Raw genomic sequence first — 22,733 nt, 5'->3', positions numbered from 1 at the left:
GAAACACAAGCACAGATAAGTACAACCTTTTTCAAAAACTCTTTATTGCTGATTTGAGTTTAACAATTGTTGACCCAGGGCAGGGAGCCCACAGCCTCAGGGAAGTCTGTAATTCCAGTGGCAAGCCTCAGGCTAGCTGCCTGGGGAAGCCAGAGTCCAGATCAGTGGACCTTTCGCTGACTGTCTGTAGCTATAGTAAAAGGGGCCAGGAGCACACCCAGCAGAACCCTTCCCAGGACCACAGCTGCCTTGGCAGGTCACACGTGCATAAAACATTTTGGGACCCAGTTAATTGTACCATCCCACCTCAGCATTACACCATTACAGGGAGTGCCACCTGCTCCAGACTTTAATGAAGGAAGTCCAGAAAATCTTGGAATATATGCTACTTTGAAGAACTATTAGTTAAAATTTATTTCCCAACTAGTAGTTTGTTTAAATAATCATATAATATTTTTAAGTTTGCTAGGCTCATAAGAGTTTTATTTTAAAAATTCCAAATGTTACGAACTTACTTTAAAGGTGTATTCCAAATGTTTGTCAGCCCTTTTCCTTGGTATGCCTTTCAGTGTTATCTTCTCAATATGTACAGCTGCAAAGAAAAAAGCACCCCCATAGAGTTTATTATATAAGCTACAGTTAAGCTGAAAATAAGTCTGCTTAGTTGCTAGAAAAGTCACCACATACTCCTAATAAAAATCATGCACTCTTACCTTCTTAATTATCTTACTAGGGCCAACAAGGCAAACTATCCTCAAATACTGTATTTTCTCACATGTCAAATGCCTCCAAGACATACCATAACTCTGAAAAATGTTTTATTTCTCTGCCTTTCCAAAAATATGACTGCATACAGCAGGGGCAGAGCCTAATCTTCAGCTCACTCACCTTCCTTTTTCTGCACAGGCAAAAGCTACAATTTTAACAATTTCATAGCTGAACTGTCAGCAGCTCTTGGCTGCTCAACCAAAAGCTGAAAAACTAACTGCTGAAGATGTGCTCACTCTCCATAAGCACGTCTAGGATTCTGAAAAGAGCTAAAAAAACAAAATAGAAAAACAAAGTCTGCAGGGTTGTAAAATATGGGAAGAGACTGGGAGCAGATAAACTGCAAATTCTTCAGCAGAGAAGAAAAAGTAGCTTGATTAGCAGAACAGTAAGACCATAAAAAAGGAGAGTGGGTCCAAAAAAGAGAGAGTGATTAGTAGAAGCCAAGTAGACTGTAATAAACCATGAAGCCACTCGACTCCCCCAGCTGCCTGAACAGAAATACCACTGTTCTGAGCAGAAAATTGGGGTCCCCACTTAAGATGCATATCTCAATTTTGAAAGGCTACTTTTGGGGGAAAGAGCGGGTATGGTATGAGTAAAGACAGTGACTTCGTTCAGCCTGAACCCCAACTTAAATCACTCTGTCCACTATCATCAATTTGCCCATTTCCATTAATATTTTCCTGACATAGTGGACACAAGACCCTACAAAAACAACCATTAATCAAGTAACTACTACACGTGAAAGCAGTAACATAACATTTTAAAGTTAAATGATTAAGGGTGCACTGATAAAGATTTTTTTGGGGGCCAATACCAATGGCTGATTGTTAACGAGCCATATCAGCCAATACCAATCTGATTGCCAATATGCAGCTCAGGCAGCATGAGGCTGGTAGGTCTGTTGGGGAAAAAGGGGCACGGAGGGCAGGGGGCAGACAGAGGCCTTAGAGGTAAGGGAGGGAGTGGGGTTGGGGCAGGCGCTTCACAGCTGGGGCAGGGCATGGGACAGAGCCATGAGTGGCTTGTCTGGGGCTATGGGGGAGGGGAGAGTGGTGGCCTCCACTGCTGATGTACCCCGGGGAGGCACGGAAGGGTACATGCTTCCCAGATCTGTGTGCAGGGCAAGGGTGGGCTGCCACTGGGGATGGCACCAGGTTCTTCAGGGGTGGCGGGGGGAAGGAAGGGGCTGGGCTGGGGCTGCGCATGAGGCAGGCAGCAGTGGCACAGGAGGGGCAGGTCGGGGGGGGGGGCTACAGTGAATTCTGGGGTGGCCACAGCCTACCCCATAGCCCCCCTCTCAGCAATTGCCATCCACTCTGCTCCAACAAGAGCCTGGTGCTGCCCCCAACCCCAGCAGCAGAATGCCCTTACCCTGTGCACAGATCCAGGGTGCACGTGCCCTTGTGCCTCTCCCGAGGTGCTTCAGCAGCAGGAATTACCCACCTACTGTCAGTGCCCCAAGATGAGCTTCCTGTGGCTCCATCCCACACACCACCCCAGCTGGCCAGCACCTGCCCTAGCCCCACTGCACCCTTACTGCAGGGGCCTGATCTGTCCCCCATGCCCCCCCCCAACTTACCAGCCCAATGCTGCTCTCCAAGCTGCCAGGCTGTGCACATGCAAATAGTATTTATTGGTGACATTATCGGCCACATTAGCCAAAAAAAGCCAACTGCCAATAATGTAAATCTTGCTTTTATTGGTGCTGATATGATTTGAACCGATATATCAGCGCACCTCTATAAATTATGTTTACAGAAAGTTTCACAACTGAAGAGAGCCAAAGCCATTATGTCCCAGTTCCACGGGGCAGGAGAGCCAAACAAGAGAAGGCAGCCCAATGGGCCAAAAGCAGCAGCCGTAAAGGAAAGTGAAACTGGAAGCAGTATTTGAGGTAGGGGCTGAAGGAGATACAGAAGTGGGTATATGAATAGGAAAGAAGTGAAGAATAAGAATATGAAGTTATGCCTTCACACTAGTTTTTAAACGCACAACACCTTTTCTACCCATTCTGCTTACACAAGGTATTGACAACAATGGACCTAATACCCCATTCTTATCAAATAAGCTCAGTCACATCCCTCTTATGAGAACTGTATGTCATCTGCTAATGTTTAAAACTAAAAAGATGCAAGGAGTTATTACAAAACCCTGTTTCATTCTTGAACTGACATTCTTATGTCAGCTAATGTAATCACTTTGATAAAGGCTAAGAATCAAAGTGCTCAGGCCTAAAAACAATAAAAACACCTTCATTAACGTTGATAACAACTGTTTAGATTTTGGGCAATAAACAATGAATGTCCTTCTTTTGCCAAGTCTCATTTCAACTCTGAATGCTAGCATGATGGTTTTCATATAAAAGGGAACTTGTTTTCTATCTATCAAGAAAGTAGAGGCAATAAATTATTTTTTTTTAAAAAATAAAATTCACAAAACTCTTTCAGGAGTTAAGCTTGCCAGGTAATGATACCTGTCACTTATAAACCTAAAGAACTTTTAACTAAATGTATAATTAAGGACACTGTCTTGGATCTCCCCATGTAAAAACTTACATTATACACAGAGAAACAAATATTGCATAACATTTTAATTCTGGTGCCTAGGAGTTCCTCAGCAACATGGTTAAAGGGGAACAAGCAGTCTGCACTGTCAACTGACAGAAGACTTCTGTTGCCATCTTTAGAATATGTTGTAGATGCAGTTGCATCATTCTGCCGTAAGTCAATGTGGAATTGTGTAGGGCTTGATCAATGTTTCATTCATTTGGACACAAAATTACATTTTCTACGCTATGAAACAGTCTGTGCTTCAAGATTACTAATACAATCCCTATTTTAGAGAACTTGAGTTCAAGGTTTTTTTCTTTTTTTAATATTTCAAGACATTGACTGAGTTGGTAACACAAGATTCAAGACACCTTTAACTATTCTTCCTTCTCCTTGTTCTTATGTCATACTCCCTGCAAAGCCTATGAGCTCAACAACTACAGCATTGTCACTTGAAAAAAACATCAAATGGTACCTGAAGTGAAAGTCAATTTTGTAGCTTTCCATATTGCCTTAAGACATTTTTGCACTGCCATCAGCCTTTTTAAAATTTGAAGTGGATGGAATGATCACCAAGTAACACCAGGCAAACTAATAATGGCTCTATCACCCTCCAACTCAGACCATGCACAAGACACACATTGACAGCAAGTGTAATTAAGTAAACATACATGCCTACTGCAGGCTACCTTCATTCTGAAAATTAGTAAAGAGTTCTGAAACAACAATTAGATTCATCATCAGAACTAAAACTAGAAGGAATATCTGATTTCCACAACCAGCATAACTTCATGATGAATATCTGAAGCAGGGACAGTTCTTCTGTTACTGATCTATATGATCCATGGCAGTTCCTAACTATTATAATGCAAAAGACAGTGCCTTTTATCCAACCTTCACTCACCTCTCTTGTACCTTTTATCTTATCGGCAAATGCTGCTAATAACATTTTGCTCTGTGTGTTAAATTTAAGCACTTTTTTCCAGTTGGCTTAAACACAGGGATTTGAACTCACTGGGTTGCAAAGCACTTTATTCTACTGAATGTAAACCAGTTTGCTACAAGCTTCCTATATAACTTTCTGCAAGTTACTTGAACTCCACTCAGTTACTTCATCTGTACTTGCCACTGCACTTTCACTCCCTAAGCAAAGTGGACATCGGAGGAAGACTGCAGAAGTCACAACATATTTCCTATTCACTTTTTCCTTCTCAAATGTCTCTCTTCAGCCCCAAAGAAAATAAATAGCAGATGTTTCTTTGAAGACAGACCAATTTTTTAGAACTGAAATAGCCGATATAGCAATTCTACCTTTCATCTGCTTTTAGAAATCGTGCCCCAAATCAAGGGTGGCCAACTTGTGGCACATGCACCATACATGTTACAGGCAGACTGTGTGGGGCACATGTCTTCTGCTCTGCTTCCTGCCCAGTATGCCCAGGCAGAAGAAAGGGATTAGAGTGGCACAGGGCTTAATCTGTGGCATACCTGCCATGAAGGCTGGCCCCTACTGCCCTAAAAATTCCTCCAAATGAGACACAACAAGATTTCTTGCTGATGGCTCTTCTGTTCCACAGACCACAGCCCTTATTGACACACTGTAATTCTGCATTCAGTAGCACAAGCAGAAGTGGACTCCTTCCACTTTCTTTCTCTTTATAATATACTAACCTAGAATATGTATTTTAGTTCCAAAACTTAAAATAAACAAACAGAGAGAGACTGAGGTAAAAGTGAATCAAGTAATCAAAAGCAGTTTGCTCTGTCAAAGTATCAATATCTTATTTCACAATTTTGTTCCGCCTCGCAATGCCCGATGCAACAAACACAATTAGTTACTGAGATTCTTCTTTTTCTCCTCTTTACAATTATCTTACATCTTTCTGGCACTACCAGTTGGAAACTAGCTAGTATGATATGATCCTGTAACTCTACTTCTAAGCATAGGGTAAGGGGCTGTGCAACTGGTATAAAAGCAGTGGGTAAAGAGATTAAGACACAGAACTTTAATAACTACAAGTTAAGTTTAACCTTGCATAAGCATCAAGAACACCTCAAAAATGTTTGGGTCTACCTACCTTCCCACTGAGGTCTATGGGAATTCATTGGAAGTCCGTCACGAGGTGCTGAGGTTCGTTCCAGCAAACTGTTCTCATTACCTGGCATGCAGTCAGCATGGGAAAAGTCATTCTGTATTGGGGAAGAGAAAGAACATGAATTCTATTATGGGAGCTCTATGTTCTCCAAGTCTGAACTTTAGTCACACAGGCTAAAGTGCCAGTTTGGAAGTCTAAAATTAAAAGAAGAAATAAGAAGCCACAAAAGAAACAAACCAGCAGTTCTCTCCCATGGGGCTTGGTAAATACTGTCAAACAGCAAGCATCTAGCAGTGACTGGGCACTTCACCATTTTGTTTTTTTGGATGCTCAGACATTTTTAGGATACCTTACTAAAATGCTGAGGACCTATCCTCAGAGTTAGGTTCCTTTAAGAACTCTTCAATTGGACATCCAAAATTACCTGCACTTTCTAATAGCAAGTATTATTCATTGTATTGTAAATGTACTTAGCTTGTAACCCTGATGTTCTTCATGCACTATTTTAGTTATTTCCATCATCTTGAAACTAGAAGATAAACTAACACTTGGAATCATAAAATGACCTTTAGTTGAAAGCACCTCTGCTGCCTTTTTTCAGCCCAGGGACACCAATACACATGAGGCTGGAAACTGCTGCTCCAGACTCAAGTAATTACCTCATTTCAGCAGGCTTAATTAATCAAGTCTGATCTGACATGCGGTAATTACAGCACACTGGAGCAGTCTTGCTGCATGTGTATAGGTACCCCAGTATAGGTACCCCATAAGCCCAGTTCCCCGAGCCTCTCCTCAGAAGTCATGTACCTCAAACCCTACTTGTTACCCAGGAAGACTCTAGTCATTCACGGATCTTACTTTTGATTGATCATAATCATCTTTTGCTGACACCTTAGACCAGGGGTGGGCAAAATGCAGCCCGGGGGCCGGCCATTCTATCCAGCCCATGGGAACTCTACAGAATTTAGAAAATTAACATTTATCTGCCCTGGGCTGCCTGTCATGAGGCCCTTGATGGTTTGCCGGACTCAGTAAGCAGCTCTCTGCCCAAAATAACTGCCCACCCCGCCTTAGTCTGCAGACTGCCAGGGGACCGCAGACCACAGATTGAAAACTAATGTTTTACACACACAGATGGGGGATGGAGCAGGAGAAAAGATGAATTAATATAAATGTTGACATTAATGTTAATTATAGACACAAATACGAAGGTATGGAAAACCTTCATATCAGCATGAGTTGACCGTCAACTCAGGTGACAAAATGATGCGGTTCTGCATAAATTAACAAAAAATATATATGCAACTTCTTAACAGCGTAAGGCATTACTCAAGGGCTTCAAAAGAGGGGACAGGTGTCTTTAAAGGTAGGTACTTAAAAACAGTACAGCGATACCCACCTGAAATACAGGGAAGAGCTGGAAAAAAAACCCTTTTTCTTTAAATGAGCAGCATACAGTGTTGGTACACAACTGTGCACCATTAACAAATCCTGCCACTCAACAATGTTTTTTCTTCTTACTTTTCTCTTCCCCTGCCTCAAAAAGAAAGTTCTCTAGTACACTGTTTACTTTAAAAGAAACCCTGCCAGTTTCCTGAAACCTGCCAAATTGTCCGGAAGACTGAAAATAGCTTAGAGGGTATGATTTAGTGGGCAGAGTGCAATGGACGCAATATATCATGCTTATTTAGATATATACAGAAAGGCAATACATGTATTGCCAAATTCAACACACTAGAGTTAAAGACAGTGTACTTCAATAACCCAGATATAAGCCGGAGATGGGCCTTGGATACCTTAAAATCTGTTTGCATGTATATCAGAAGGTAAAGTCTATGCATGCATACGTTTTCATCTTTTCAGTTCTGTCTTAGATAAAACAAAAAAAAACCTTATTACAAGAAAATTAATTACAAAAGAATCTCTGGAAGGATCACTGGTCACATGAACAATGTTTCCTAACCTAGAATGAGATTTTTTCTTTTTGTTAACCTATAAGAAGACACTTCACAAAACCAGGGAGGGAATGCAAAATCCTTAGACAACAGCACTCATTTTTTAAACAGAGCAAACATGGGATTCTGGATTGAACTCCAGATTACGTAGAAAGAACTAGACGGGCCAAAACCAATTGTACTAAACTGTACTACCCAGAGTTGCTCTCCAGTTGTCACTTGTACAGTGCACAGAATAACATCTAGTTAGGGGGGCATGGGAGGAGAAAGGAGGGAAGAGATACACACAGAGACACATTAGCTACTCTGCAGCAACTTTCACATTTCTGCTCCTATCTCAGCTAACGCCCGATAACTTGGCTCCATTTCATTCAACGGTAAGCTGTTTAGCTTCCACTTACCATGGGATGAAATCAGACAAGCACGAGAATTATTCCCTTGCACAGAGCATGCACAGTAAGAGAGGGGCAGGAATTTACCTCCATTTGACTTGTTAGTCTGTATATACCCTCCTATATGAAATTAGTATAGATCTAGTCAGCTGTAAGTAGCTTTGAAAACCTTCTTATACACATTATTCTAGCCCTAATCTCCAGAAGCCTGAATGAATACACCATCTAATTCTGCCCCCACAAACTTAATTCCAAAGCAAAACAGCCTTCCATTCTCAGTTACTATTTTACACATACTCTAAACAAAGGGTGGGCAAAATACAGCCTGCCAACTGATTTGATCTGGCCTGTGGGCTGATGCTGGCCAATTTATTGAATCCAGCCTGTGGCTGCCTCTGCCATGGGGCTGAGCCCTGCCTGCTCCTGCCAGCCCAGTCCCAGCCAGCATCAACAGCTTCACTGTGGGGCTGCTCCCATTGTAGCTGTAGCCTTCCAGGTACTACTCAGCTCCCCCAGTCTCCAGCAGCTTCTCTGCCTCCTACCCATGCCGTGTTGTTCCAGGGAGGGGGGAAGCTTCAGCCAGGCAGCTCCTGCCCCAGCGCATGGAGCTCTTGCTCCAGGCCATCTTCCACTCACCTAGCACAATAAATAGCCACCTGTGCACAGCAGGTGGCAAAGTGCTTGAGGCTGAAGCCCTGTGTGCTAGGACAGGAGGAGGAAGAGCCACCACTTAAGGCAGAGGGAGGGTTCAGCCACATTGACAGCAACCCTGGGTGGGTTCAGCCACATTGACAGCAACCCTGCTGAGAAGCTGTGCACCCTGGCTGGGACAGGGGCCGGCAGGTGCAGGTAGGAGTGCGATGCAGGCTGCCCTGAGGGCAAGGCACAGCCCCATGCTGAGTTCCATGGGGGCAGTGCAGGCTGCATCTGCTGCGCCGAGTCTGCTCATTCACACCCTGCCCTCCCTACACCCCCAACTGGCTCCAGGGACCTAGGGTGCAGACAGCCTCCAAGCACACATGTGCACATCCCCATCCCCCGTGGGGAAAAGAGAGGACTGTGGGATGCTGAGTATCCTCAACACCCAAGAGAAGCATACAGCCATTCAATTTGGTGTGGGAAAAGCCAATTTTCTTGTGCAAACCCCCTCTCCCCCTGCACAGCTGTATGCTTTTTTGTTGGCAGGAAGGCTTTTCTTTCAGCACAAATCTAACACCTGTATGTAACAGGTTATACTATGCTGAACTATACCTGCAGTATTTAAGCCAATAATTTGTAATATGTGTTTGGTAAAAGTGAAAGTATTTTATGGCTAACAAACCAAAGAAATGAAAGCAACTTCCAAAAGAACAGCTCTGCAACTGACATTGCATTGAGGTTCTTCTTAAGCTGTAGCCAAAGGCTTTGCCAGACAGAGCTTTGAAGTTAACTGTATTACATACAGAAAAAAGAACTGCATTAACATTTTGACAACAGTCCTCCAACCAATTTGTTGTTTCGTTCTCTACAAGAATTCTCCTTCTGGCTCTAGAGCCAGGAACTTTAGGGCTTGAGCCAGGGCACCGCCCATTTTAGGAAGCTGAAACTAGTGCACTTCAGATTTTTCTGTTGTAAAGCAGACTTCACAAAAGCTGTAGGAACTTTAAAACAAACAACACATTTTTTTAAAAACAAGAAGTTACAGGGATATAGGTTGTAGCCATGTTGGTCTAAGGACATAAGTGGACAGGGTTCTTTGGGTAAATTTGGTATCTTTTATTAGACCAAGCCAAATAGTTGGAAAAATTCTTCTTTGCAAGCTTTCAGGTATAAATACCCTTCATCAGGCTTTCAGGTATAAATACCCTTCATCAGGCTTTTGTAAATTCAAATGGAATTTACAAAAACACCTTTCACAGGCAAGCCTATGAATTTCACTTCATCAACCTACGGATACAAAAAAAATCATGGACTAAATATAGATACTGGATTTATGACACATTATAACTTGCCTAATACGTGACTCCCCAGATACCTCTCCAACATTTACCAGCTACATTCAGGCTGTTCCCTGCAGGGGTGTTGAGCAGCTTCCCTGACAACACACTTACACGTTTACCAGCCAATGCTCCTGGCTGCCTGCGTGCTGTGCTGCAGCTGCACACATGCATACAGCATTTATTGGCCACATTAGTTCTGCGTACCCCTGTGACCTTTTTAAGTACCCCTAGGGGTATGCGTACCCCTGGTTGACAACCACTGGTTTAGAGTGTTGTCATTTATCATCTTCTACTCAAGCTAGTGTTATTCCACTAACTGCTGTAGCAAGGACAACTTCAGAATAATTTGGGAGAGAACCACGTGCTGGAGACTGTTCCCCTTCCCAGTGGCTTCTGACATACAGAGAAGTAACAACGCTATCTTTACTATTGCTGGTAGACGATTAACTGCGTCCTTAAATTCAGAACTCTCATCTATATTCTTTGAAGAATCATTTTACATGCTACAATTCTGACAGGGATTCTTAATAACACTAATTTTCTGTTCAGACTCCTCTCTCTCAAGCAAGACTCCTCTCTACTAGTAAGCAAGTTCATGTGTTGGAAGAGTTTGGAACTCTTTACTCATATCTGAAAGCAAATGGGAGGCACAAGGCTGAAGAAAGGCAGGGAGATCACAGGAGAATGAAGATGGCAGCAAGACCTTTGGCTTATCCTCTACAAACTCCAAACTCTGCTGATAACATAAAACAATACAAAATCCCACATACTGGACACCAGACCTTGGATATCCTCCAGCAAAACTTCAAACCCTGAATGGAGGAAATGCTTCTATTAACATGTGGAGAACCAATCAATTGCGTCCTCTTCTAAAGCATGCACATCTCCACCCCACTCAGTGAGGAGACTGAATACCTATGAATTGTTTAAATCAGTTCCCCCTTCATGCCCAGACCGGGCCTGATCCCGCCACATGGGGCATATCAATTTGGCAGTGGGGGAGAAGTGGCAGTGTTAGTGTTGCCACTAACCCCCCACCAAGCCTCCAGACCTATAGGCTGGCTGCCGTGGCTCAGTGAGCTGGATCTGACTTGAGTGCTAGGGGTTGAGCAGCCCTGGTTTAAACAGATGAACCTGATAACTTTACTGGTTGGTTATGTTGCTATTATACAGCTGCTCTGTGTACCCTCTTCTGCCTCTCACTCAGGTTCACAAATCCTGCTATTTACCAGCTAGACCACAACTGTAAGCTGTCAAATTTGACACATCCAAGTACTCATTCTTAGTTTACTAGTGCCATAAGAAATAGTTTTGCAGCTATGAAAGGCTACAGAGGGAGTCCCTGAGTCTATTTACACTAAAGCCTCTTACCAAGCTTCTTAACTTTCTTTTTTTAGCTTTTTATCCCTTCTTTAAATAAAGCCACATAGGTCGAACTACTCAACTTTTGCCTTTACCAACCACTTGTTTCACTAGTTTCTTTGTACTAAAACAGTAATTTTAACTTGTGAAAAGAACTTTAAAATTCCTTCAGAACATTAAGCAATCACTCAAGAAATACACTTCTCCAGGAGGCACTACATTTAGTTAAGTACTAATACACCATCTCAGAAAGCCCCAATACATTTCTGAAGACCCAAAACTCGTAGCTGGCACTGACTAGAGAACTATTACCCTCTGGCCTTTGGACAGGTTCAAAGGAGCCCTAAGTGTTTCATACCGTACTATGCAAGTGTACAACCATTTAAAACAAACAAAAAAAATGGTATTACCCTGTTCTTTGTCACCCCTTGCCTCTGACCTCAGACAAGGTGCATGAGATGCACCTAGCTAGATACTTAACCACCATATGACTAAAGCAGGATATATCCACTGGACCTGCTGCTTGATGAAAACTGGGTGTACATTTTTATTTTTTCAAACAAGAACTCTTTCCAGTCTTGTGTTTTTGTAAGCAACTGAAGATTAATTATAGAAAGTGTCATGTTGCCATAACTTACTGAGCAAAATATTCTCTAAATAGAAGTTTTCCTTTGTTTATTAGCAGACTAGGAAGGCTCTTTTGAAGGCAGTTCCTTCAGCCAGCTATTAATTATAGTATCACTCAACCTACAGTGATTTCTGAGAGATTGCTTATTTCAATTGAACCTTAGACCTACAAGCATCGCAAACTAAACTTAATGAAATATTCTAGCACAGTGGTTCCCAAACTGTGGTCTAGACAAAGCTATGGTAAGTGGCTTACAGCTCATACAGCACTTCCTCTTCAATTAAAAGCTTGATAAGGAGCATAACATGTTGATGGTTGATAATGGTCTCTTGGGTTCAAGCAGTTTGGGAACCATTGGTCTAAAATCTACAGCAAGGGTGTCAAACTCATCCATCCCATCAGTCTGCGGGCTCAACTGGCCTTGCCAGATCCAGTACATAGGGGCCATATAGCAGAGCATCACATGCAGCATACTACCCACATCAGCCCCCCTCTGCCACACGCAACTTGCGTTGCAGGTGGCACGCAGGATGGAACTAGTATTGTGCATGCTTTGTAGGGACCAGAGGGGCTGGCACAAAGCACACGCTGAATATTGCACCTTGCCAGACAGTACATATCTCCCTCCCGTGCCCCCAAGTGCTGGATCTGGGAGTAGTCTGGACCAGGTCATGCTAGAGTCAGCCTGCAGGTACCATCCGGTAGGAGCAGCATGCAGTGCAAACCCCAGAGCGGGGCTGGCACATACAGCAGGCAATGAACAGGGCTGAACATGTCACCCCCACCCACCATGGTACAGAAGGCTGGTGCTGGGTTCATCCTACACCCAGTGCTCTGCCAGACAGCTCTGTGCACTGGCTCTGGCCCAGCCCAACCATATCCAGCCCTAGAACCAATGCTCCAGTGCCGGTCTGGCAGGAGGCAGCATGCATGCCCCGTGCTAGTCTCCCCAAGCAGTGTGTAGCACCCATTCCGGCCCACACACCAGGCCAGCTCCACTCCACATCCCATACTAGTCTGAGACCCACAGGCTTGATCATATGACTCCATGAGCCAGATCTGTCCCACGGACCACGTTTGACACCCTTGTTCTATAATACACCCTGCTTATTCCACACCTCAAACAATGTCTCAGATTATATCAAGGCAATGAAGCAATTGTTTGAGGTCCAGAAAAAACAAAAGTGAAAAAACTACACAATACCTGCTTAAAAAAAGTTAATGCTATTTAATCAGTTGACATCAAGGCTCAAGTGAAAGTTTCACTGAACTCTGCTCCATTACTCAAGCTGACATGCAGAGATACCACTAGAGCTACTATATACTGTTTCCATACCATACCAGGTATGAATGGTGATAAGCAGGGATCCCGGTTTTCTGTTTCCCACAGAAAAAACAGGGAAAACCATGGACCCCGCTATTTTATGAGAAAAAAACTAGAAGCATCTTGCTCCCTCAAGGCTGTCATGTGGCGCCTCCGCCAATGAGCACACAGGCTGGCACCATGTGATGCCAGCATTCTGGGGTGCTCCTGCCTGCAGTGCCCCACCCCTGCGCTGGGGGGAGGAGTGGAAGTCGGGGGGGCTGGCATGGCACTGTGGGATGGGGTATAAGTTATCCTGGTGCTTTATAGGCTCCGGGAGGCAAACGCTGAGGTCAGTGCTTATCAGCAGGTGCTGCTGCGGTGCTCCGGGGAGAGTGCCTGACAGATGTTACATTGAACTGGCACAGCCTGGTGCAGGTTGTTTCTAGGCTGCCGAGGCAGTGCACCTGGGTGTAGGCCTGTTGCGTATTTAACCTGCACTGAATAGAAGAAACCCTCATGAAACAGGCCTCATGTTTCCCTTTTAGCGAGAAACCTGCAGATTCCCCGCTTTTGCAAAGAACCCTGTGGGCTGGCAGAGTTCCAGCCTGCAAGAGCCGATTGCAAAAAGGGTGGGAAACCCCCAACCCTGTCCGGAGGCAGAGGGGGAAGGGTGGGGCCTGAGGCTGTCAGTCACCTAAGGCTCAACTCAGGTGCACTTTCCTTCCTGGAGCCTGTGAGGTAAGTGGGGCTTGTAGAGGGCTGGCGGGGAGAGAGCTGGCTGTGGGCTGAGAACAGGGAGGTGTTAGGGAAAGATATGGAGCGTCCACCCAGGTGGTGGCACATGGACCTCAAGTGGCGTGGTACTGGCCTGAGCAGGCTCTGCACCTTCATGTACAGCTTCCCTGAAGGGCTGATAGTGCACCGCTCTGGGTCCATGTGCCACCAGCTGGGCAGGCTATGGGAAGCTGGCTGGGCGCTGAGGCATGGGGAGGTGTTGGGGAAAGCCCAACATGGAGTGCCCACCAGCGACATATGGACCTGGAGTGGCACAGTATCAGCCCGAGTAGGCTTCATGCTTCCATCTGCAGCTTTCTGGAAGGGCTGATAGTGCACCACTCCAGGTTCATGTGCTGCCAGCCAGGCAGGCACTCCATGTGGGGCTTTTCCCCAGCACCTCTCCTCTGCCTACCAGCTTCCCACAGGAGTGCCTGCCCGGCCGAAAGCGCATCGACCTGGAGTGGTGTGCTATCAGCCCTTCAGGGAAGCCATACACAGAAGCACAGAGTGTGCTCAGGCCAATAGTGTGCAGCTCCCAGTCCATGAGCCACAGGAGCTCCCAGTGGCAAGCAGCTTTCCTATGCGTTCCCACTGTGCCCTGCCACACTGCAGAGGCCCCAGAGGAGGGTAGCAGGGCAAGAAGCACAATCCTGCAGCATGCACTCACCCTGCTACCACAGCCCGCATAAATCTGGGGGTCACAGGTCCCTCCTGTCCCCAAGAATGTGCACTGCAGCTGGAAGGCAGCCTCATTCCTGCCCAAGCCCACAGCAGGCAGCAGCAGTGGGGGCACTGGCTCCGTGCTCCTTCTCCTGCAGCAGCTGCTGCCTTCTGCTGGGGGCAGGAAGCTGCAGACCCCAGTCCCTGGCCCCACAGCCCTGACAACTGGAGGTCCCCCTTTGGCAGGGCTGGGGGGCAGGGGCAAAGGGCACAAGCAGGGCTGGGAGGCGAGGAGTGAGGGGCTAGGGATCTGCTGTGGGGGATTAAGGGGCATGAGGTGGGGGGGCCCTTTAAATTTTAATTACAGATTTTGGGGATTTTATCAGAGAATTTGCGATTTTTTTAAATCAGGGAAAACCAGGATCCCTGGTGATAAGGCACTGTTGATGTAATCAGCAGCTCTAATCAACATTCAAAGTTGATAATCCACAGAATGATGAACTAACCAAAACAGCATGACAGAAATTAACTTATTTAAATAAATTATTTATTGTACTCCACTTACATACATGCTGAGCAAGTGCACAATTCCTTTAACTGTTGCACAAGACTAGCCTCCAATCTGCTGCCTACCACGTAATAATGTAATGGACTCTGTTTATCTACATGTTGGTTAAATGCAAGGGTGTTCAACCCCTGGCCAACACAGCCATGCCATCCTACCTGCAGAGGTCCCCGGGGAGTCTGAAAATTTGGCAGCAGGGGACTGCTGGAAGCAAATGCTACTCCCCTGCTGCCAAGTTTCCAGCTCTGGGTGAAGCTCTGTAGAGCAGATCACACACCAGATCTGAAGGTGACAGTGACTCGGGGCCCAATCCAGGCACCCAGGATAGCCAGCACGACACACTGCAGGCCCTGATCCTGCAGCTCAGGGCCCCATGAGGCAGCAGAGGCCCAGATACAGCCCACAGAGCAACCCCAAAGTGCTCATTCAGCCCGCACCAGTGAGAAGTTGAGCACCACCAGTTAAATGCAACACACCTGGCAATCACACGGTCTACTTTTTAATTCTGCTTAATTAAGTTTCCTTTGCAACTAATTATTTTCCTTCAGTGGCAGCATGTAGACACCCCCTAAGAGCACTGGTGCACCCCCCCTGCGACAGACAGCCAGCGCTCCCCGGTTAGGCAATGGCTGTGAGCACCAGCCGGGGAGTGAGGGTGCCAGGAAAAGCACTGCTGGCACTTCTGGCTCGGCACTATCAGCTGTAAGGGACCCCCCCTCCCTCACATCACTGACTGCCCACTGGGAAAGCATGTGCCTTCCCTGACCCAGGAGGCACCAGTTGCCCATGTACTCCTTTCCCTTTGCTGGTTCTGGTGCATAAAATAAAATAAATACATCAGAAAACTACCATCAGAAGCCTTGAAAGTGAGAGGAATGAATGGTCTCGGGAGCTGCTAATATCACTCCTAACTTTAACCACAACCAACTTCTGTCAGTCTGAGGCCTGCTGCCAGACAACATGAAAAGAAGAGCAAATCAATTCCAAGTTGGTGCGTTTCCCGAGGGCTTCTTCTATTCAGCACAGGTTAAAAGCGCAGCCAGCCTTGAACGGCACAGTCTGGGGTGGGTTGTTTTTCGGCTGAACACCACGTCTGTCAGGCAGCCAGTCACCCCGGTGAGTATCAAGCTCAGCGCTGGCCCCAGGGAGCTGTGGGGTGCCAGAATGACATGTGCCCCCTTCCCGCAGTGCCCCGCCAGCTCTCCACCGCCCAGCGCAAGGGAGACTGGGCACTGCGCAGGCAGGCGCGCCCCAGAAGGCCGGCATCACGTGGCGCCAGCCCCCGCGCTCATTGGCGGAGGCGCCACGTGACGGCCCCCGGGGAGCGAGACGCTTCTCGTTGTTCCCCGGCGCCGTCACGTGACACGGAGGGCAGGCTCCGGTGCCGCCATCTTGAGTGGGGGCGGGAAGCGCGGGGAACCGTTAGGAGCCCGCTTGCCGGCCATCCCGACCCAGGCGCGGGAAGCGGAGCCACGCTCCCCACAGGGACGGGTCTGGCGGAGGGAGGCAGCCCACGTCCTGCGCCTCCCGCCTCGAAGGGGGTGATTCGGAGCCGGCATTGTTACGTCACAAGGGCCCGCGGGATGGGGGGCAGGGGACGGGCGGTACCTGCGCTCCGCGGCGGTCGCAGCCCTCGTCCGCCTCGGTGTCGGGGCGCAGGGCGGCGCGCAGACGGTCCAGGTGGGCGCGCAGCGTAACGCGCTGGTGGAAGGAGAAGGCGGGGTGCAACGAGGCCATGGTGAAAAGAAGCAGTAGCTCCTCGTGTGCGCGGGGGCCGAGGCCGGGGCCGCGGCCCGGCGCGCAGCTTTGCAGCACAGCGTCAAGCGGCGGCAGGCGGCGGTGCAGGCAGGCCGCGGCCTCACGGTTCTCGGAGCCCAGCAGCGCCAGGCACACGATGAGGCGGGCGCGCGCGGCGGCGTCGCGGAAGTCGGCGGGCGGCCCGGGCTCGCCCGGCGCGTTGGCCGTGGCCTCGCGCTCGCGCAGGCCGTGGTAGTCCTTGCGCGCCAGGTCCTCCAGGCAGGAGCCCAGGAAGCGCAGCTCCAGCGGGTTGCACATGTCCAGCAGCCCCACGACGAACTCCAGCCGCTGGCACGAGTCCAGCTCCTGCACGAACCACTCGTACACTGCCTCCTTGCGCGGCGCCGCGGGGCCTGGGCTCTCCAGCCCGCCGGCCTCCTTCAGCCCCGCCGCCGCCCTAGGGCTCGTCTGCTTCAGCGGCAGCTTCATCGTCAGCATCCTCGGCCCGGGGCCGGCGCGGGCATCCGAGGGGCCCCGGCTGGGGCGCGGGGGCGGCAGTCAGGAGCAGCCGCGCATGGTGCGGACCGGCGGGGGCGGGGGGTAGGACGCAGGACCAGGCGCTGCTGCTGCCCTCGGCGTCGCCGGCGCGGACTGGCGGTCGGCGGGGAGGGGAGGAAACCGAACGCCCGCCTCAGCCTATCAAAGGGGTACCTTGGCGGCGGCGCTGCGTACGTCACGGTCACGCTTCGTTCTGACAGCCGCCGCCGGGTCCCGGCTCCTGCCGTCTTCCCCTGATCATTAGGCGGGGCAGCGTGGGGGGCAATCCCGCGATTCCCCGGGTCGGGCACTGCGCCTGCGCGCAGCCCCTCCCCTTGGCTTCATTCGCTCCCTCCCCCCCCCCCGGGGGGAAGGCGGGGGGCTCAGGGGCTGGGCTGTTTGCGCGTGCGCAGGGTCGGCTATCTCGGGATGGGGGCCTCCAGAGCCTGGGAGTGCGTGAGGTGCGCTGCCACGGGAAGTTAGTGCACTATATTGTATTAATATACTGCGTGTGCAATATATATGTCTTAATTATTTTAGTTATATGCACACACCTACAAATAAAATATTTATACCTTTTTATATATATAAAAATAATTATATAGTATATAAAAATATTGATGTATAATTATATGGCATATATAAAACCTGGTCCGAGAATATAACTGGTCTGAGAATATGCACCATATAATACAGGGAATGGCATATAATTCCCGGGCCAGTGTGTGTGTGCATGTATATATCTATAGATAGATAATCTCAGACCCATGTGTGCATATTATATACATAAAACGTAGCTTGACAATATACACCATATAATTATACGTCAGTATATTTTATATAATTTGATGTATATAATTATACAATGTATTTTATATATATAGATCTATAAAATATTCTCAGGGCAGTTTATACATAAAACTATAAACTACTCTGAGAATTATACGCCTGTCCCCTCAGGACAATGGCCCTAGGTCTGCCCGGCCCGGCCCATGGTTGCCCTCAGTGGACTCCCCAAGGGGCTCCAAGCCCCTGGTGGGGCTGCACACAGGGAGCCCACGGCCTGTTAACAGCCTTTTCAGGCTTGAATCTTGCATCTTGTTTCCTCAGTTGAGAATCACTGGTCCAGGGCTTGCAGCCAGGAAACCAGGATGTCAGGATTGAGTGTCTTTTCCCTGCCAGAGGCCTCAGCCCTGCCTGCTGCCTCCGTCTGCCCATAAGAGGTGGCAATGCAGGTGATAATGTCCCGGTAGGATGCCCTTTTCCCTGTAGATCTACGTCCCATTCACACATGGGCTTAGTGCCTGCATTTACTGTACATGGGTGGTTCTGTTGGGGGCCCACTCCATGAAGGGCCTTGGGCACACAGCTGCCACACTGAGCGCCTAAAGCCAGCCATTCTCCACTGCTGAGATCTTTAAACCCCTTCCCAGCCAGATGCCGCCAAGGCCTGCAGGCACCTAAAGCCTCCAAGATATCCCCCACTCCTGCTAGACAGGATGTGTAAAAGCACCTGATTCCTGATAGTGGCGCTCTGTGCCACCCCAAAGCACTCCCAAGATCTTCACAGGAAGCTACCCTCTATCATCACACCTGCAGGGCCGTGTTGGGTGTGACTTTCAAGGGAGGCTGATGAAGCTGAGCCACACAGATGGGCAGGGATGATGATGTTTGAGGGGAAATGAAGGGTAGGACTCTGTGGATACGTCCTCAGTCCTCCCAGGATGGCCAAAAGCCTGAAATGCAAGGGAATTGCTAGTTAAGTGGATGACTTGTTTTGAAGACACACTTGGATCAGGAGCAGAAGTAACACCCAGGTCTCGCATTCTCCAGGGAAGTGCCATAGCCACCATCACACTTAGAGCTACTCCAAGATGAGTTGCCCTCAAGGTGCCTACAGATGTTCAGGACCCTGCTTTACATAAAGCACCATTGGTTAGCCCCCCAAATCAACAGACATTTGACTGTTGTAGGGGGAAGGAAATGGAGCCTGCCTGCACCTGCCCTGGCCAGCAGGCAGGGTGCTCCAGCAGTCTCGGAGGAGGCTGCTGAATCATCCCTCTCTTCACCCCTGCCTCCCCGCTCCCAGCTCTGCAGCTGCCAGCTGGGCTTTGCTCAGCCTGAGCTGGCTGAGAAGGGATTGGAACGGAAGCCCCTGGCGTTGTGGGTCTGGCCCATCTCCCCCCAATTCCTCAGCTGGTATAGCTGGGAGGGGGACTGCAAGGCAAGGGGGCTCCCTTCCACTCCCCACCCCTCCAGCTCAGGGTGTGCAAAGCCCAGCCGGCAGCTCCATACTGCTCCCTGCCCTCTTTCTCCCCGCTGCTAGATCCAGGGGCTGTCCTGCCCCCTCATGAAAAATTAACCTTTAAGGGAACACAAGTTCTCTAAGGCACTCCAAAGCAGCGCGCCTTAATCAAACTTGATTTGATAAGGGCTGCCATTTTGAAAGCATTCTGCAGCCATGCAGGTGTGTTGTCACAACTGTAGAGCACTTTCAGGGGCCAGATCATGCAAAAAAATGTCACTTCTGTCTGCGTCCTGTGTCAGCCTCTGCCATGGAAGCTGTTCCACTTTGTCTACGGAATGAAATTTTCATTAAGTTTGTGTGAGATTGGTTCTGTAGCCCAGTCATTAGGGCAGTCTCCTGGGATGTGGTTCAAGTGCCTGCTCCAATGAAAATTTAATCATTTAGACAAAGTGGAACAGCTTCCCCAGAAGAGATTGAGAACAACTCACCTCCTGCTACTTATTAGGCTGGTGGTTATGGCTTCCAAGAGAACTGAGGGACCTGAAGCCAAGTCCCTGGCCTAAATCAGAAATGGGAGGGATTTCCAAGCAAGTCTCCCTCCTCCTGTGACTATCCTCACTCCTGGGCTTTAATAAGAAATAGGTTAGTGTCTCGTTTTTACGAGAAAGGATTGACCTGACTTAATTCCAGGAGAAACGTCATGGCTGAGAATCTCAAACAGAAATAATTGCCTCTTCCAGCCTGGAATAAAGTCCTGTTGTACAGAGAACCTAATTTGGGGTTGTGAATGCTAATGGTTGATAAGGCACCTACAAAATTCAGCATTGCAACAGTAAAATTGGATTTATCCCTGGGTACCTCATGTGAGAGATGGTAGCAGGAAACTTACAGTTAATATTCTTATATGTACCTGTGTTTAATCAGTCACACTGTGCAACATTATCAGGGAAGCTCAGAACAGTTGGAGAGAGAAGTTTTTAGGACCCAGCGCTCCGTGAGCCTTGCCATTATTTGTAAGCCATTAGTTTTTAAAATAAATGTTGAGAGTTTGTTAAGGACTGCTCTGTGAGTCATTGTATGTTTACCTGTTGCTTAGAGGTAAGAGGTAACTAGGCCCTAGTTATTTGTCTGAAAACCTTGTGCAAAGCATTATAATATGCAATGACTGTTCCATGACACACACTGCAAATTGGCTGGTTGTAATACTATTACCCTGGTGCAGATCCAGGATTTGGAAAGGTGGAGTGCAAGAGCAGTCACTGTCACTGAAGGGGAGGCTGCATCCCCTCCTCTGAGGCTTTTTCTCCCAACCACCAGTGTGGACAGATTGTCAGAGACTCTGGGAACTTTTTTAAGGTCCCCAAACCATCCCCCTCCCTGTTCAAAGGCATACCTCTTTTCCTCCCCTGCCCCATCTACTGTTGCTGCTTCCCTCTCTGTCCCAGAGGAGGAGAAAGCTTTAAAGCCACTCCTGCTTGCTCCAGCCAGACTGTGCAGAGGCTGGGCTCAGCTGGGAACAGGGACAGTGGCAATGAATGGGAGTTAAGGGTGGGGGAACCCACCCATCTCAGCTGCTGTCATTGTCGGGTTTCTACCGGAGTCCGGTCCCCATGCAGCCCAGCTGGAGAGGCAGGACAAATTTTGAAGCTTTTACTGCCCCTGGGACAGCGAGAAAATCAGCAGCAGCAGGCAGGAGAGAGGGGGAAGGAAAGGGGAGGGGGTGTACCTTTGAGCATAGAGGGGAAATGGGGATTCCTATGTACTTTGGGGATTTAGAAAAAGTCCCCAGAGGCTCCAGTAGCAGAGTCCAGTCCAAAAAGGGGTTGGGGGGGAGGGTAGGAAGTGCAGTCATGCCACTACACCCTCTCTGGAGCCATCCCTGTTATCACCTCTATGAGTAGTTGAAGAGAAAATATTCAACTCCCCATCTTCAGTTCTGGGTAACAGGGCTGAAGAATAGTGAGAACTAGTCCCCAAATGGCTTGTCTGCACAATGTCACATGCAGTTACTTTTGTTTCAGATTAACAGGTTTTTGCCCCTGTTTACCAAAAAAAAAATCATTTAACAGGAACAAGAAACTTATTCTGGAATAAGAGTGTTCATATCTTAAATGCCTATATACCAATGCTCATAGTATGGGGAACAAACAGGAGGAACTCGCCCTCAGAATAGCCAGTTCAAACCCAGACATAATAGGGCTTACAGAAACATGGTGGGATTCATCCCACGACTGGGCAGTTAGCATTAGGGGCTATAGGCTTTACAGGCGGGATAGAGAAGGAAGGAAAGGTGGGGGTCTGGTGCTCTATGTCAAGGAGCAATACACATCCTCTGCCAGCGGAATGGGGTCAGAGGGGCAAGCTAAAATGTTCTGGGTCAAGATACAAGGGGGCCGTAGGGAGAGGGATTTAACGGTGGGGGTCTACTACAGACCCCCCCAGCCAAGGGGAGGAGCTGGACCAGGAATTTTTGGGCCAGCTTGCAGAGGCACTTAAGGCGAAGGATATAGTTGTCATGGGTGATTTAAGTTTCCCGGACATCTGCTGGGAGGAACAGTCAGCCAGGTGGGACCGTTCCGGGAGGTTCCTGGCTGAGATACAGGACCTCCATCTAACCCAGGAGGTACACAGTCCCACCAGAGGAAGTGGCCTCGTCGCCTGGTCCTGGCCATGGGCAATGACCTGGTAAGGGGCCTCCAGGTCCTTGACCACCTGGGTGATAGCGATCATCGCTTGCTGGAATTCACCATCCAGCGCAGGGTGTCAAGGGCCTGCAGCAAGGCGGTAGCCCTAGACTTGAAGAGGGCCAACTTCAACGAGTTGAGATTAGTGGGAGAGGCGCTGGGGTTCTCGAGAGCAGGGGAGCTCAGTGCCCAAGATGAGTGGTCGTTCCTTAAGGAGACAATACTCAGGATCCAAGGGGTGACCATCCTAACAAGAAGCAATGGGGGCAAGAGTGCCCGAAAGCCCCCCTGGCTTATCAAGGGCGTCCGGAAATGCCTGATTGCTGAAAAGGTGACATACACCAGGTGGAAGGGGGGTGCTATCACCAAAGAGGAGTATACTGCCTCTGCTCGGGCCTGTAGGGGGACTGTCAGGAAAGCTAAGGCGGACATAGAGCTAAGACTAGTGTCCAAGATCAAAGATAATAAAAAGTCCTTTTTCAAA

At 48.2% G+C, this 22,733-nt stretch overlaps 1 protein-coding gene across 2 annotated transcripts in view; it reads right to left on the bottom strand.

Annotated features, from left to right (window-relative positions):
• Window positions 1–17,708, bottom strand: part of ZCCHC2 (zinc finger CCHC-type containing 2) — a 45,973-nt gene extending 28,265 nt beyond the window's left edge. For both annotated transcript variants that reach the window (XM_019542209.1, XM_019542217.1), the window contains exons 1-3: window positions 16,652–17,708; window positions 5,402–5,513; window positions 516–592 (exon numbers count right to left, since the gene is read on the bottom strand). In XM_019542209.1, the coding sequence (XP_019397754.1) occupies window positions 516–592; window positions 5,402–5,513; window positions 16,652–17,278 (816 nt within the window). In that variant the 5' untranslated portion in view covers window positions 17,279–17,708. The remainder of the gene's footprint in view (window positions 1–515; window positions 593–5,401; window positions 5,514–16,651) is intronic.
• Window positions 17,709–22,733: the final 5,025 nt, after the last annotated feature.

This window comes from Crocodylus porosus, unplaced genomic scaffold, assembly GCF_001723895.1.
Source record: "Crocodylus porosus isolate Cpor-Errol unplaced genomic scaffold, CroPor_comp1, whole genome shotgun sequence".
Lineage (NCBI taxonomy): Eukaryota > Metazoa > Chordata > Crocodylia > Crocodylidae > Crocodylus > Crocodylus porosus.
This window is presented reverse-complemented; position numbering and strand designations above follow the sequence as displayed.